This window comes from Myodes glareolus, chromosome 21 (genome assembly GCF_982192425.1).
Source record: "Myodes glareolus chromosome 21, mMyoGla1.1, whole genome shotgun sequence".
Classification (NCBI taxonomy): domain Eukaryota; kingdom Metazoa; phylum Chordata; class Mammalia; order Rodentia; family Cricetidae; genus Myodes; species Myodes glareolus.
The window spans coordinates 7,344,757-7,362,652 of record NC_142046.1 but is presented as its reverse complement, the minus strand read 5'-3'; the positions used below and the strand labels follow the sequence as shown (position 1 = coordinate 7,362,652).

Genomic DNA, 17,896 nt, shown 5'->3' with positions numbered 1-17,896 from the left:
TTTGATTTGCCCCGAATTGTGGCCAGTAATTTCTTGAAACATAGAAATATTACTGGATAAGACAACTTTTGCTCACAGTCAAACAGTACTTTGAGTTTGTCTTGTAAATCCTACCCATTTCCCTGGCTCTTAAACACAAATGTTTTTTTCTTTCCTTTTTAGCAGCAAAGTAACAATACAGTGAGAGGTGACTTATGAGTGGGTGAAGTGGGTAAAATAATACTGATTTCACCCAGTCTCTCTTGGTCTTGCAGACCCTTTCTGACATGCTCTGTGCACTGTCTCATATTTTCTTTATCTCTGAGTTAAGGGATATTGCTGTGTCCCATTTATAAATAAACAGGTTGAGGCTTAATGAGGTATAGTAATTCGCCTGTTCTGAACTTCTTTGCTAATTCCCACACAGAGTTCATAGGAGTTTTGTTTCTTTTTCCCTTGTGTTTGTATAGGTTTTGATAGTTTTAAAATATTTTTTTATTTCCTTCCTTCCTTCCTTTCTTCCTTTCTTTCTTTCAAGACAGGATTTCTCTGTGTATCTCTGGCTGTCCTAGACCTCTCTCTGTAGACCAGGCAGACCTTGAATTCACAAAGACCTGCCTGCCTCTGTTCCCCTGAGTTTAAAAGTTTTAAAGTCTTAAATTGGTTTCCTCATTTACTCGGCATAAATGGGAAACAGTATTTGTCTAGCTTACTTTTCCATTGCTGTGATAAACACCTTTACCAAAAACCATTTGGAAAAGAAAGGGTTTAGTTCATCTTACAGGTTATATCTTACAGGGAAAGAAACCAAGGCAAGAATTCAAGTCAGGAACGTTGCTTGCTGGCTTACTCCTTCTGACCTGCTTAGCTAGATTTTTTTTTTAAATATTTATTTATTATGTATACAATATTCAGTCTGCATGTATGCCTGAAGGCCAGAAGAGGGCACCAGACCTCATTACAGATGGTTGTGAGCCACCATGTGGTTGCTGGGAATTGAACTCAGGCCCTTTGGAAGAGCAGACAATGCTCTTAACCTCTGAGCCATCTCTCCAGCCCCCTAGATTTTTTTTTTTTTTTTTTATATGTAGTTCACGACCACGTGCCTAGGAACAATACTGTCTGTAGTGGGCTGGGCCCTCCTACATAATTAGTAATCAAGAAAAGTGCTCTTAGGCCAATGTGATGGAGGCAATTTTTCAGTTGAGGTCTCTTCTTCCTAGGTTTGTTAAGTTGACCACCAAGACCAGCTCTCACAGGTCTGTCACAGTGAAAATAGTGCCTGTTTTCCTGGGCCTGCCTTAGTTTTAGGGCATCCATTCTTTTTACTTTATTTATTTATTGATCGATCGATTCATTTATTCATTTGTTCATTCATTCATTTATTCTTTGTTTGTTTATTTAATTCATTTTACATTCCAACTACAGTTCTCCCTCCCAGAGGGTAAGAAGGTCTCCCATGGGGAGTCAACGAAGTCTGACACATTAAGTTGAGGCAGGACCAAGCCCCTCCCCACTGCATCAAGGCTGAAGGAGGCATCTCAACATAGGGAATGGGCTCCAAAAAGCTAGCTCATGCACTAGGGTTAGATCTTGGTCCCGTTGCTAGGGTCCCCTCAGATAGACCAAGACAGCTGTCTCCCACATGCAGAAGGCCTAGTTCGGTCCTATGCAAGGTTCGACAGCTGTCTGTCTAGAGTTCATGAGTTCCCACAAGCTTGGTTCATCTGTCTCTAGGGCATCTATCCTTTTCAGACACTTGCCCTATGAATATCATGAGATCATTGACCAAAAAAGTCTCCTATACATGGTTTTTAAGACAAAATAGTGGCCAATAATTACAAATTGGGAGGTTTAAATTAAAAATACAAATTTCTGTCTTTTAAAAAATTATTAGGGGTTAGTCCGGGTAGTGGTGGTGCACGCCTTTAATCCCAGCACTCGGGAGGCAGAGGCAGGTGGATCTCTGATTTCGAGGCCAGTCTGGTCTACAAAGAGAGTTCTGGACAGGTTCTAAAGCAACACAGAGAAACCCTGTCTTAGAAAAAAAAATTAAAAAATATATACATATACATACATACATACATACATACATACATACATACATACGGGCCTGAAGAGATGGCTCAGTGGTTAAGAGTGCTGGCAGCTCTTTTAGAGGACTCAGATTCTATTCTCAGCACCCACATGGCAGCTCACAGCTGTCTGTAACTCCAGGTCCAGGGATCCTACATCCTTACACAGACATAATATGCAGGCAAAACACCAACACACAGTTAAAAAATAATTGAAATGAAGGTAGGATAACGTGGCAGTGCCAATCAGGGATTGCATGGTCAGTGTCACCTTTGGCGTAGGAATTTTCGTTTGTCTTAGCCCTTTTTTGGCTCTGATTTATTGTCTTTGTGCTCTGGCTTTCCTAATAATGTGAGGTCCTTGTAGCATAGCTCTATATTCTCAGTGGTGTTTATGGAGGAAGAATAGTGATGTAGTTCCTACTTATAGATGAGAGAACAGAAATGGAGCCACAAGCAGGAAGGTAATCTCTCCTCTGCACCTTAGCCCTTTGTATATGAAGCCACCATGCTAATGCAGGGGAATTATTGCCACCAAGTAAATTCCCCAGTTACAGCCTGACACTATCTGATCATTTAAAACACAGATTTTTAAAAAATTATAAACTATATATATTTATATTCATATATATATAAATATATATAAATACATAATTTATGTTTTTTATAAATTTTAAATATAAAGCACCCCCTGGTGGCTCATATGGCCTATTACATATAAAACAATTTGTGATTGTTATTTAAGGTATTTAGCAAAATAATTTAGCAAATATTTAATCTCTATAGCATTTTAAGAATTTTACGGTTTCTCTTTTTTTCTCTCCAGTGATTCATTCTTATTTAGTACAGTTTTTAAAGGTTGTTTATTTAGTTATTTTGTGAGAATAGGGTCTCACTATATCTCTGGTTAACCTGGCGCCTAATGTATAGATCAGGCTAGACTTGAACTCACAGAGATCTACTGCCTTTGCCTCTTAAGTATTGGAATTAAAGATGTGTACCACCATGCCTGGCCAGAGTTAAATTTTATCAAATGTTTTGAGGGGAACATTTAAAAATTTAAACCAAGGTAGTATCATCCTTCATATCTGGTGACATTTTGGGTGACTTATATAAAGTAAGAATGGTTTAAGGGAAAAAACTTTGCATCTGACTTTAGTACTTTGGGTCAAGAACTGCCAACTGTGACTTTGTGTATGTGTGACACAAACACGCATGCATGGCATGCGTGGAGGTGCTCACAGAGAACAGAGGAGGGTATTGGATCTCTGGAGCTGGAGTTCCCGGAGGTTGTGAGCCTCCTGATTGTGGATGCTGAGAACTAAGCTCAGGTCCTTTGTAAACATCATGCATTCCTAACCGCCAAGGCGTTTCTCTAGCTTGATCTTACACTTTTTTTTTTGCTTGCTTGTTTTTATTTTTATTTTATTTTATTTTATTTTTTTGAGACAGGGTTTCCCTGTGTAACTCTCTCTGGCTGTCCTGGAACTCACTCTGTAGACCAGGCTGGTCTCGAACTCAGAGATCTGCCTCTTTTTGCCTCTCAAGTGCTGAAATTAAAGGTGTGCACCACTATTGCTCAGTCTGGGGTCATAGGAATTTATTTATTTCTCTGTATATCCCTGGTTGTCCTGGAACTCGCTTTGTAGACCAGGCTGGCCTCGAACTCGCAGAGATATCTGCCTGCCTCTGCCTCTCGAGTGTTGGGATTAAAGCATGCACGACCACTGATGGACTGTTTTATATTTCTTAAGGATAGGTTTTTTTTCTTGGAAAATGCCACTGATAGTTTTGGTATCCTTGACTTAATGGGGGAGAACGAAATAAAGGAAGGGGCTGAGCTGGCTAAGCAGGTAAAGGTATCTACTGCCAAGCCCAAAAGTCTTGAGTTTGATAGTTAAGAACATAGTGGAGGAGAGAACAGACTTCTGTAAGTTGTTTACTGATATTCACATGTGCAGTATGGGATTCACGTATCCACACAGATAGCTAAAATGGTGCCAACCATGGAGCCTACAGCCTCATATTTAGGCATGAACAGGAATGCTATGTACTGCTTTATAGCTTGCCCTGTATACAATGCTGTGTTGTGCATATTGTTTCTGTTAGTAGAGAGCTCACAAGCTCTTCTCTTGAGCCCAGGGAAGCATTTTAGAGACCTAGAACCACATGAAATAAGAAAATATTTAAGTGTGTATGCTTATTACAGGCAAAGGTTCCTGAATTTTAGTAAATTTCCAAAGAGGTCTAACCCACAAAAGTTTTAAGTACCAACTATCAATGTATTTATATATATGTATAATATCATATATATATTTCCTTGAATCTTTGGGTAGTTGCATAATTAATTATTTAGGCTATCTTCTAGAATAAATTCCTTGGCTCCAAAAAATTTCATGATTCGTAAAGACAGGCTTAGCCTTTGATTCACACTGTTGGAACCAGAAGATTGTTCCACAGTCACTAGTGAATGAGGAAAGGTATGGTTCTTAATGCTCATGCCATATTCTCTGTGTTCACCATTTCTTTTGTTGTGTTTACGTCACTGACGGTGCTGTGGTAAACACATTTCTGTCTGTTTTTCTGACACATTCTTGGACTGAAGTCCTGGAAGTAGGGTTTCTGGATTGAAGGCTTTTGTGTTACTGTCTTAGTGCTGGAGCTCAAACTCATGTGCAGGGCATGTGATCTGCTGCTGGTTCAGATTTTAAGGATGCCAGCCACTTGTCTAAACATTTTAGACTTTTTGAAGTCATGCAGTGGGTGTTAAAGCCTTTAGGGGAACTGACGTTTTTTCATACACCCTTCTCAACAGGCATTCTGGCTTTTCTGTGCTGTATCTCAGGCTCCAGTTTTGACTCTACTGCTAACAAGCCTTGGACCAGATGTTTCCATCGTGTGGGCCTATGTTCCCTCTTCAGGCCGCTTGCCTTGCAAACTATGTAGTAAAGATCGAGTCTTAAAGAATTGTTTTTAATTTTGTGTGGGTGTGGTGTGTGTATTCAGGTACAAGCGCCCTTGGATGTCTGTCTGGAGTGAGACGTATAGGCATTTGTAAGCCTCTTGGTGTGGGTGTTGGGAACAAAACTTGGTTCCTCTGCAAGAGCAGTACATACTCCAAACATTGACCCATCTCTCCAGCTACCTTAAAATAATTTAACATTTTTAAAATTACATTCTTTTTAGTATGTGTACATGCATGTCTGTGTGCGTATGTTATGGGACACATGTGGAGGTCAGAAGACATCTTGGAAGAATTAGTTTTCCTTTTTCCACCATATGGGTCTTGTGGATTGAATCTCAACTCAGATCATCAGGCTTGGCAGCAAGCACATTTATCTGCTGAGCAATCTCTGACCTCTCTTCAGGCTGCTCATAAAATTCTTTCCTAGCCTTGACTTTTTCATTTTAAAAATGTTAGATTGTCAGCAGTTTGATCACGGGGCAGTGGAAACAGTGGGTGTCACGGAGTCCTGTCTGGTCTGAACGATGGCTTTTCTTGTGTGCTCCTTTATTTGTGTTTTAGGATTAGGCTGTGTGGCAAGTTCATCATATATTGGCTTCATTTTTCTTGTCAAGAGCTAAAGGTTCAGAGTGGAAAACTTTAAATCCAGCATGTTCATCTAGTGCAGCAGTCCCGATGGTGAAAATCTGAGCCAGTGGAGGGAAAGGAAACAACCTGTGTGCATAGTTAGAGGTCGGGAGATGGTTTCTGAACAAATGATTTCTGAACAAATAAACTCACAACTTTATTTTGTGAGTCAGCAGAGCTCCATAGTCCATGAAGGATAGAACACTTCCCACTTTTGCTCAGCATCTGTGATTATTGTGGGTGGGTTGATTCAGGGGGAGAGTGTTGGGACATGACCTGTTGACATGACCTGTTGACATGATCTGTTAGAACAGCTGAACAGCTGAACAGAGGAGCTTCTCACTGCTAACTGACTTGATCGCTAGCTTATCAGCCACCCCGGAAAACTGAAGGGGACAATGCTTTGGAATAAGCCAGCCTTGACTCAGGGACAATGAACAAAAGTTCTCCATGTTTCTAGGGGTTTTTGTTTGTTTGTTTTGTTTTGTTTTTCTTCACTAAAATGGGAATGATAGGCTTTTTAGGTGGCTTGGTGACTGAGCTGAAATGAATCATGTGGTGTACCTCACAGTTTACAGCTGCCAATTGTAGATGTTCAACTGATTTTAGTTCCCTTCCCTGCTTGGTTCCCGTGCAAGCAATAGCTTCTTAATGAAACATGTAAGGAAAACTCTTGTCTGACTCTTGTAGCTTTTGCGTAAGCTACAGTGATGCTATCTGCACTCATTTTTTTCTTACGTTTATTCTGATCCCCAGGTATCAAGGTTACATTGGTGCAGCCCTAGTTTTGGGGGGAGTAGATGTTACTGGACCTCATCTCTACAGCATCTATCCTCATGGGTCAACTGATAAGTTGCCTTATGTCACCATGGGTGAGTATTATGTTTTTCTTGACAATAAAAAATTACAAAACTGTCATTAGCAATGTTAGGAAGTGTGGAATATTCACAGGAAGGACAGCAGTGTAGATGATACTGTATTGTAGTCACTTTAGGTCAAGGCTATGTGGGAACCCCTTGTTATTTCTTGTATCTACATAAGAATTTGCAATAATCTAAAAGCAAAAAGTTATGAATATGCTCAGAGGATTTGGGAGTGATGGGCAGGCAGAACGCAAAGGAAAGTTCAGTGAAAGCTTGGACAGGTCCTGGTAGAAGATGAGGCAGGTGGAAGGAAGAGCGGGAGCCCCACTTTTTAGATGGTACTAATAATAGACAGTCTTGTGTGAGCAGGTGCACATGCGCCACTTGTGGTCAGAGGAGAAACCTATGTGGCTCTGGGGATCAGACTCAGGTCAACCAGCCTGGTAGCAAGTGCCTTTACCTACTGAGCCATCTCACCAGCTGGAGAAGCTCTCTATGAAGCTAAATGACAGGGTCCCTTTTGTCGCCTACCTAATGTCTGAGGGATTGTGGAGAACCTTAGTTCCTACCTATGAATTGTCAGCTGTACCTGGGCACCATTTGTTGTTTGGCACCGTATGCAGGAAAGATCTGCTCTGTTGCCTGGCTAACCAACAGTAGGAATCTTTTCTTGTTGTGCTTTAATTAAAAACTTTTTGGAAGTGATAAAACTGTGCTTAGACAAATTGAGATTTTCAAATAAAAGTTTATGTTAAATTTCTGAATCGAATTGTGTAAGTCCAGTTGTGTGTGGTTGCTGGTTTTCTTGCTATTTGCTGTCTGTCTTTCTGTCTTGGCTCTGGAACTGGGAAGATGGTTGCTTTGCACAGTTGGAAGTTGCCAGTTGGAGGCTTTGCTATTCTATTGTGTTGGCTAGCCCTCTAAAAGGTGCTTTGTAGTAGATGTAGTTCCTTCCTTGCTGGGGAACCTTACCACTTGGGTGGATCTTTGTAATTACTGTTTTTGCTTTTTTCAGATAAGATTTCATATAGCCCAGACTGGCCTCAAATTCTTATGGGCTTAAACTCCTGATCCTCCTGTCTTCACCTCCCAAGGCCTAGGATAGTAGGGTATGCACAACCATGTTTGTATACATGGGTGGGTGGGTCTTTGTAATGTGTTGTTGGCTGTTTTTTATTTTTTTTTACTCTTTGCTCTTGTGGAGGGGGACCACCCAGCTCCCAAATCTCTCTCTCTCTCTCTCTCTCTCTCTCTCTCTCTCTGTCTCTCTCTCACACACACACACACACACACACACACACACACACAGAGAGAGAGAGAGAGAGAGAGAGAGTGTGTTTTATTATTTTTTATGAATGCCCAGCCTTAGCTTGGCTTGTTTCTAACTAGCTATTCTTCTATTCTTAACTTAATTATCCTGTCTACCTTTTGCCTCTGGGCTTTTATCTTTATCCCATATACCTTTCTTTACTTCTTATTCTGTGGCTTGCTGTGTAGCTGGGTGACTGGTCCCTGGAGTCGTCCTCCTTCTCTTGCTCCTAGATCTCTTCTCTTCCCAGATTTCTACCCCTATTTATTCTCTCTGCCTGCCAGGCCATCATCTATCCTTTCTTCTGCCTTGAAATTGGCCATTCAGCTGTTTATTGGACCAATCAGGTGTTTTAGATGGGCAAAGTAACACAGTTTCACAGAGTTAAACAAATGCAACACATCTTTGCATCATTAAACAAATGTTCAACAGCATTAATATAATATTTTTAACTAATATTCTACAATAGTAATTTTCTTAAAAATGAAGATACTATAATTTAAAAGTTGTTCTAAATTGATTTATTTAAGAATTTTTTTTGCATCAAAGTGTTTTTATTTCTCTCCCTCTAATTCCGTGAAGTGGTAGTAAAGGGAGGATTTTATTTGTTGGTGGTACCAGAGATTGAATGTGCTTAGCAAGTACTTTATCGCTGAGTTAAGTACCAAGCCTCAGCTCTCTTCAAATTTTGAGATGCCATCTTATCTTACTAAGTTGCTCATTCTGGCTTTATAGCCTAGACTGGTCTTGAACTTGTGATCCTTCTGCCTCAGCATTTTGAGTAGCTAGGAGTATTAGAACAGTGCCATCAGGCCGGGCTTCATTTCTTTCTCTTAAAGTTGGTGGCAGCGCTTGAGACAGGGTCTCTCTACATAGCCCTGACTGTCCTGGAACTCACTCTGTATACCAGGCCTTCCATTCAAATCCACCAGCCTCTGCCTCCTGATCACTAGAACTAAAATCATGCACCACTGCTGCCTGGCAGCACGTGGCTTTTTTTGTTTTTTTGTTTTTGTTTTTTCGAGACAGGGTTTCTCTGTGTAGCTTTGGAGCCTGTCCTGGAACTCTCTCTGTATACCAGGCTGGCCCTGAAATCACAGAGATCCACATATCTCTGCCTCCCGAGTTCTGGGATTTAAGGCACATGCCACTATTGCCCGGCCAGATACCAAGCATTTTCTAAATGGAAACTGGAATTTTCCTCTTGCTTTGAACTGTAATGCTTTGTTTTCTGTGGTGACCCTAGAAGACATCATTTGAAGTAAGCAGTCAAGTGGCCATTTTGCTTGTGGCCCGCCACAGTTTTATGTTGCTCTGAACCTGGTTGAGTTCAGGACAACAGGTCCATAGCTGAGTTTGTAGAATATTTCTTCTCTCTCTTTTGTTCACTTTGAGACAGATCCTCTGTAATCCTGCTGTCCTGAAACTTGCTTTGCAGATGAGACTAGCCTTGACTTCACAGAGATCCATCCTCCTGTCTCTGCCTCCCGAGTGCTGAGATTAAAGTTTACCATCATGCCTAGCTTGTAAGATAGTTCTGCTTTAGCTTACTTATTCTACACTGCTTTTGCTCTCCTAAAGGACTGAATTAAGACTTAACATCTGATTAAATATGCAAGTAAATTGTTGACTTTGACAGTTTGCTCATCTACCCATTTGTTCCTCAACTATTTGTTTGTTTAGATTTTTATTTTATTTTTTAGGCAGGGTTTTTATGTAGCCCAGGCTGTCTGATAGCTTTCTATGTAGATCAGGCTGGCCTCAAACTAACAGAAGCTCTGGCCTCAGCCTCCCAAGAGTTGGAATTAAAGATGTGTGCCAGCACTCCTGGACAGTTCCACAATGGTTTTTGAGTGAGATGTATGAGAGGATCTTTGCCTTCAGGATAAGCATAGTCTTTACAGAGAGTCAGATAATAGGTGTCAGCGAAGACAGTGGAAGCCTGGGGAGAAAGGGTCGCTTCTGAACTGAACTGGGAAAGCAGAGGAGGATTGGCTGAGTCTTAAAGAGGAGACCAAGGTCCTTACAGTCATTTGTCAGATATTCACTTGACAGCACTAGTGGTAGGCTTTGTGTTTGGTGCTAGGGACATAGTGCTCAGCGCAGTGCCACCTTCAAGCTTATTTGTTGCCTGTGGCTAAGAATGGCATTAAGTGACTACTATGATAATTAAATGAGAATACATATAAAGTGTTCAGACAATATCCTGAAATATAAGAATAACATTAGGATGAGTTCTTATCAAATATGTTAACACTTAAATTAGTCAGGGTTCTCCAGAAAAACAAAACTAACATGATAAATGGATGCATTTCTCAATCAATCAATGAACTGATGGGTAGATGGGCTAATTGATTGGTGTATGGGTTGGGTGGGTGGGTGGATAGATGGATATTAAGGACTTGGTTCTTGTAATTGTTGAAACTAATAAGTCAAAATCTGTAGAGCAGGTTGACAGTCTGAAAATGTGTTGGAATCATACTCTAGTCTCAAGCAGAATTCCTTGTCTAGACAACTGGTTTTGCTCTTAATAAAACAACTTTCTCTTAGGTTAAAAAAAAAAAAAGAATGGCATTAAGCAGGTGAGTACATGCAACTCAACTCTAAGAGAGCCCATGGTGTAAGACCCAAGGTGAGAGACAGTAAGAGAGTAATAGCAAAGAGTGTGGTGTCTGGGAGGTCAGGTGACACTGAAACATTGGTGTGAGTAGTATGTTCATGACAAGAGCCGTGACTTGAGAGCCGAGGTACTTAGGGAAAATAAGTCTAGCTTAATACCCTCCTCAAGGCCTGTCACTGTTGGTTAGGTGTTGTTTTCTTATCCCCAAGATAGTTCATGGTATATTATGTGTTAATTCTAATTGGTCTTAATAATAAAAACCCATAGTCAGATATAGGGGTTAATGCTGAAAGATCAGAGAAACAGAGCAAAGCATCCAGCCACTAGTTCTTACCTCTACAAAATATCACCATAGATTTCATCTATTCTTCTCTATGACTTACCTCTGCTGAATCCTCAGACTAAAGGGCCTATCTTGTCCCTATGAATCCCCAGACTGAATTCTCTGAGCGCCTGTCTCCTCCTGCCTTGTAGTCTTCTCTCCACTCAGCCATATATATCACTCTTGTCTCCACCTCCTGAGTGCTGGGATTAGAGACATGTGATCCCAAGTGCTCAAAGGTATGAGCCCTGTTTCTCTTTTAGCCTGATTCTATCTTTTATAAAGCCCAGGGTGGCCTTGAACTCACAGAGATCGCCTGCCTCTGCAAAATGCTGAGATTAATGGTGATGCCACCACTGCCTGGTCTCTGTATGGCTAGTTCTGCACTCTGATCTTCAGGCAAGCTTTATTTGTTAAAACACAAGCAAGATATCACCATAGTGCATCTTCATCTATTCTTCTCTATGACTTACTTCTTAGCTTGTATAGTTGTGCTTTTAAAAAATAGGTGGGAGCGGGCTGGAGAGATGGCTCAGTGGTTAAGAGCATTGCTGGCTCTTCCAAAGGTCCTGAGTTCAATTCCCGGCAACCACATGGTGGCTCACAACCATCTGTAACGAGGTCTGGTGCCCTCTTCTGGCCTGCAGACATACACACAGACAGAATATTGTATACATAATAAATAAATAAATATTTAAAAAAAAATAGGTGGGAGCTAGAGAGTTGGCTTAGTGGTTAACACCATAGGCTGCTCTTGCAGAGGAACCAGGTTCAACTCCTAACACCCACACTGCAGCTCACAACCATCTATAACTCTAGTCCTAGGGGAGCTAACACTTCTGCACATATGTATATGTGTATGTTTATGACACCCATACACATAAAATCATTAAATCTAAAAGTAATTTTTTAAAAAAGAAAAAAATGCATAGATGAAGCCATGCTGTCTCCCATAATCCTCTCCCACTGATTTGTCGTATGTTTTTATTTTTTGTGTATTGGAGATCAAACCTAGGTCTTGTGCAAGAGCAAAATGCTTTGTCACTGAGCTACATCTCCAGCCCTCTATAAATTGGTTTTAAGGGTTTTGTTTCTCTGTGGGTCTAAATAATGAGAACATTATTTCTGTAATTGCTCTAATTGATTGCTTTATATGGCTGTACCATGATTTACCAATTATTCTCTTTTTTTTAAAGTAATTTTATTAAATTATAAAAGCCAATCATTCTCTTAGCAATGAATGCTTTGCTTTTCAGAGTTTTACCAGTGTATCGATTGGTTTCTATGAATGCATACTTGATTTAGGTACATTCTTAGTGTTAAATTTCTAGATTAGAATGTGTTCATGAATTTTTTTATAAGCAATAGAAATATTGCATGATGTCAGTAAAAGAGGTATTTTGTTTTGATAACAGATGGTTTCTAGCCTACCTGGGAGGACAAAAACTGGGTTTGGGGCCAAGAACAGTGCCAAAAAACAAAACAAACAAACAAACAAAACCCACTTGAGAATGGGCTGTGGCAGGTCTGTAGAGCCGCTGCAGCGGTAGCTGGACAGGCTCTGAGCTGAGGCTGCAGTCCTTACACTGCCAGAGAACTGTGTGGGAAAGGGTGGGTGCTCTGAGGTTGAAGCTCAGCCTGTTTATGTGAGGGTGGACTTCTTCAGACACAGGAAGAAAGTACAGCTGCTGGGCAGGCAGTCCCCAGAAGTGACAGGTGGTAAACAGTACAGGGTGTTTTACCTTTCAAGAGCTACTGCCAAATTGCCTTCCAAAAAGATGGCACTAGTTTACCTTCCCACCAAGAGAACATGAAGATATCTTTCTGGAGCAGCCTTCCCGACACTGGATTTTTTTTTTTTTTTGCCAATTTGATAAGAGGGGAGAAAACAGGAAGAAGTTTGCTGCTTCACTCTACCTGCAGTCCTCCTTGTCCTGTGCTTCCCAAGTTCTGGAGGTGAGGCAGAAACAGTGCTGGGGAGTGGGGGAGATTCTGTCTAGGTGCTCAGTAGAAGCGAAATAGGAAGGGACAAAGATGTGTGAGTATTGTGAGGATGCTAGACAAGATGTTTTGGTTTTGTCCTGGAGGTTCCTAGCCACAGGTAATCCTACCCAATCTAGTATGATTAGATTTGCTGTGAGACATCAGTCTGGCATCAAAGGGAGCACTGATATGAAAGAGGCTTGGAAGTGGAGGTAGATTATGTTCTGACCAGGCCTGTGACAGCTATGACAGAGGGATGCGGAGAGTACTCAGTAGCTTGTCGAACCACGGGCCAGACCCTGCATTTCTGATGTCTTCTTCCATGCCGCTGAACTGCTGGTAGCTGCAAAGTGGCAGTAACTCTTCTACCTGGGCATCCTTTCTAGTCTCGTTTCTTGCTGCTTTTCTGTGTATATGCTGTGTATAGTCTGTGACAACAACCCCCTGTTCTCGCCTGAACGTTCTCACTGAGTCCAGTCTGAGTTCATTCTCTCCAGTAGCCCTAGGAATAGTGGCATGTCCTGATTCCAGGATTCAGACATTAGCCAAACTCTGGTCCTCTTGGCCTTGTCCATCCTTTTTGTTTCTTCAAAACTCTGTGCTCTCTGAGAGTGGAATCTTGTCCTAAGAGTCTGCCAGAATCTTGCTTTGTAACTTGTTTGTGCCAGTGAACTTACTTAGTAACCTTAGCTTCTGTCTGAAGTGGACTAGTGGTTTTCAGTTCTGGAGTAGTTAGTGTTGATTCTGTTCTGTGTGTGTGTGTCTCCAATTTAGCTGTAAGAAATTAGCACAAAGCATTGTTCATGTGGCTAGTCCTTTTTTATTATTGAATCTAGTATTTTAAATTTATTAAAAATAAAGCATATTTATATAGTGTCTTTATGTCACAGCCTACTGGGTGCTGCCACATTATTACCTGTTAAATTCTATCCAACTGATTCTGTTGTTGCTATTTTATTGATGAGAAACCCAAAGCTGTTATTCTCAGCTGGTAAGTCGCAAAGCAGGATTTGAACTTTTGGCTTCCCTCAAGTACTAGTACAACATTGGTGGTGTGATGTCACCAGCTTACAGCTTAAGTTTCATTAAACTTAAGGTCTTGTGCATGAGCAAAATGCTTTGTCACTTAGAAGCAAGGCTTCTAAGTAGTAAAAATATTTGCCCTAATTCCCAAAGGACCTTTATATGTTCCTTGTGTTTTTTATTGTTCTATGTGTAGATTTTCCTTTCCATCTTGCATGTTAACAACAACCACCACCTGGTATTTATTGAAATAGCTTTATAGAATCAAAACATTTTTCAATTTTCCATAATTCTGCAACCCTAGGACAACATAGTTTTATTTTTTGTTTCTTTCCAGTCCATGTCCATTGGGAAGAGGGAAGCTTTGCAAAAGCAGCACATGCAGCTTCATAGTGCCCTGCCTGGGCTTGCCTTGTGCCTTGTCCTGTGGAAGGTGCTGTGTGAAGCCTTTTTCCTAACCTGGCTTCCGTTTCTGTGGTTTGGTTTGTGTCTTCATTCTGCTGATTCCCTTTCCTCCTCTTCCTGTCCTGTTGAGAGTGGGGAGCTAGATTGAGGGAGAGCTCCAGAATTGGCAGGATTTGATGAGTTTTGCTTTAATTCATGCTCATTATTTTGGATGAACAACCCAAATCTCCGATGAAGAAGCAAGCGGAGGGCCATCTTCAAGCCAAATAGTTCCTTGTGTTCCTGGGTTGTGAACATCCTGGGGGAAGTTTCAGGCTTTTGCTAACATAGCTTGAGTGAGAAAATGAATACTTCACCTAAACTCTGTTTTGTTTTTGTTTTTGTTTTTGTTTTTGTTTTGTTTTGTTTTGTTTTGTTTTGTTTTTAATCTGACTTTATTATGAGAAGTAGAAGCTAAACTTTGTAGTAAGGTGGGTTTGGTTTGGTTTGGTTTGATTTTTTTTTTTTTTTCTTTTTGGTGATTTGACAGTAAGCACCAATAGTCCCAACTTCTAAAAAGGTGTACCTAAAGTTTGCCGCAGGGTAGTGTGGGCGACCAGCCAGGTGCCTGAAGTCTATTTCTATGTTGAATAGATGTCATCCATCCTGTTTTTCTCATTTGGCCTGCTAGCATAGGTGGTCTTACTGAATTTCCAGGGGAGAAGAGTGCGTTGACCACCCTGCGGTCTGGCCCTGCCCCAGAGCATGTTGAGCGCAGTGACAGCAGCATCAGACCCCGCGCAGCAGCACAACCGTGGGGAGATGCTTCACCACGGTTGTGCTTTACCCACCGGTGTAGAGAGGGAGGCTCCCAGTGGGTTCTTGACACCTAGTAAGGAAGTGCATAAACTAGAGGAGGGAGCGCTAAAGTTTTCATGTACTCCGTCGTTTTTAGGAAACTAATTTAGAAAAGATTGCCGATGTGATTTGTGGAAGCTGGACAAGAGTTTCTGGCTTTTTTTTTTTAAATTAAGAAAGAGAGAATGTTTCAGTCAATTTCTTTTAGATAGACAAAATACAGGCTCTTACTTCTCAGATTAATTAGCTTATTCTGTGGACTTGCCAGCTTTCCTTTATTAGGCAGATTGAAATCATGTCAGGAGAAGCTTGGGGACCGTCTTTTTGTTAGGTTGGCAGTGTTCCTTGTAGCAGCATTGGTGTATATAAAATTTTTATTTTGCCTGCTTATCCACATAGAGAATTAACATGAATACATTTCAAGCATGACATTCCTGGAAATGAGGCCCTTGGACAATTTAGGTAAGGAATAAACATTGGTATGCATCATTAGGGAAGATTCAGGGTCACTACAAGGGCCATTGAAGAAAAGTCTATCTCCAGATAAACTGAGTACACAATTTCCTAATTACTGGAATATACCTCCTAAGCCCTAGTTTACAGGGGCCCTGAGCAGTTTTAAGAAGTTGAGGGCAGAGAGGCAGAAACAAATCATTGTCTTGTCTTCCAGACAGATGAATCCTGAAATTAAGCTGAAACACAGTACCTTGGTCACTATTAGATTGCTGTGAAGAGACACCATGGCCAAGGCAACTTTTACAAAAGAAAACATTTAACTAGGAGCTTGCTTATAGTTTCAGAGGAGTAGTCCATTATCATCCTGTCAGGGAGCATGGTGGTATGCAAGTATGTTGCTGGGGAAGTATCTGAGAGCAACATCCTGATCTGCAAACAGAGGAGAAAAAGAGAGCCTGGGCTTGCATGAGTTTTTGAAAGTTCAAAGCCCACCCTTAGTGACACTCTTCCTCTAACAAGGCCACACCTGCTAATCCTTTTCTAATAGTGCTACTCCCTGATGACAAAGCATTTAAATACGTGAGTCCATTTTTATTCAAACTACCACACATAGAGAAGTTAGGAATTAGCTGAGCAGTGGTGGTGCACGCCCTTAATCCCAGCATTTGGGAAACAGGCAGGCGGATCTCAATGAGTCCAAGGCCAGCCTGCTGTACAAGAGAAGATGAAGATCACTTTCTATATTTTTTACCCTAAAGTACACTCTTTGTGTGGCTACTTAACCCCCCCCCCCTTTGAGGCTTGCTATATACCCCAGGATGACCTCAAAACTCCTGATTCCCTGCGCAGCCTCCCCAGCATTGTGAGGACGGATGAGTGCTACCACTCCTGTTGTGCAGACATGCTATCTCCATGTGGCTTAATTTGGGAAGGTTTCCTGTAGTGGATCAAATCAACATGTGTCAGGATGGGAAATGTTTCATATTCACTTTCAGATCCTAAGTCAGGTATGGATTTAGCTGCAGCTATATTTAGTTCTTTGGCTTTGTGGATACCTTCCTAGAAGACTGGTCTGTGGACTTTGTCACTGAAGTGTTGCTGGGGATCTTTTTGCTGCTTAGGGAGTTCTAGAAGCATGTATCACTATAGATTTCTTTTTGTGCCCTGCATTCTGTGAATCAGAGGCAGCCAGGAAGGATCTGTGCTGGTCCAGGAAACTTGATTTCTTGGAAGCTTTGTGAGACAGCAGTGGCCCCGAGAGGACTGTTCAGGAAGTACTGAGGTTTAAGTTAGACCTTTGGAAGAAGCTGTGGAAATTTTGGCTTTAGTCCTAGCTCTGCTTGGACCTAACGTCTTGGAACCTGAGATCTGTTATTTTAAAAATGAAGCTGGTGTGGTTTTGGTGGTGGTAGTGTCTTTATTTTTGACAAGTCTGCAAATCAAACTTTAAATCTTGGGAGCTGAGAGCCACACCTACTAATCGTATCCTTCTAATGTGCTGATATGTCTGTAAACACACGGTCAGTGTGCAGTTACCTGAGATATTATGTCTGTGAACACATGGTCACTGTGTACTGTTACCTGCATGTGCTGCTCTGTTCTCGGTGCCATTTTTTGAGGTACTGTGAAAAGAGCTCATCTTTGGAGTCAGTGTAACTTTAACTTTTAAGGCAAACTTTCTTGGCTATCTATGATTTATCTTGATTTCTGCTGTAAAATGGTGGCTAGAATCTAAATGTGGCAATGCATGCTTTTAATCCCAGTAATATGAAAGCTGAGGTAGGAGGATTTTAGTATGGCTACATTGAGAGTTCTAGGCCTGACTGAGCTATCCAAGGAAGAATGGCTAAAGGTTCTGTCCCCTTGAGAAGGGTTTGAAGGTGCAGCGGATGCCCTTAGTGAAAAACACTTGCTGGGAAGCAAGTAGTAAATGTTTGTGGCATGTTGTAGTCCTTTTCTATGCAGTTCTGTGTGCTCAGATTTCTCTGGCACCTTTCCCTGCTTTGATTAGTACACGTAAGGTCCATTTTAGAAGATTTAAAATGTGTAACACATGGATTTTGAATGTTAAGATTTCTGTAGCTATAGAGTGCAAAAAAGAAAACAGCTGAGAGCTGAAAGCACTTGGAAGTTAAATTCTCTATCTGGCTTCCTGGTTGCTGCAAAGGTGGTACTAAGCCAATAGATGGTGCCCTTAGGTAGAGATGAGAGACCTCTCCTTGTAAAATCACGATGTTACCTGGAACGGAATGTAATACAGCTAGCTTTTTCTGACCAGAGTAGACTTTGTTCTCGGTTCTCTGGGGTAGAGAACGGTGTCAGTAAAATACTGAGCGTATTGAATTAATATTTTCTTCATTTTTTTTTTTTTTTTTTAGCTCTGACATTTTCCCGTGAAATTAACTTTGAAAGTTCAGTACTCACTCTATCCC

General features: G+C 41.1%; 1 protein-coding gene across 1 annotated transcript in view; it reads left to right on the top strand.

Moving 5' to 3' along the window:
- Psmb7 (proteasome 20S subunit beta 7) overlaps positions 1 to 17,896 on the top strand; it is a 57,340-nt gene that overhangs the window by 3,766 nt on the left and 35,678 nt on the right. Inside the window, exon 5 of the mRNA XM_048429193.2 lies at positions 6,403 to 6,518. Coding sequence (XP_048285150.1) covers positions 6,403 to 6,518 — 116 coding nt within the window. The remainder of the gene's footprint in view (positions 1 to 6,402; positions 6,519 to 17,896) is intronic.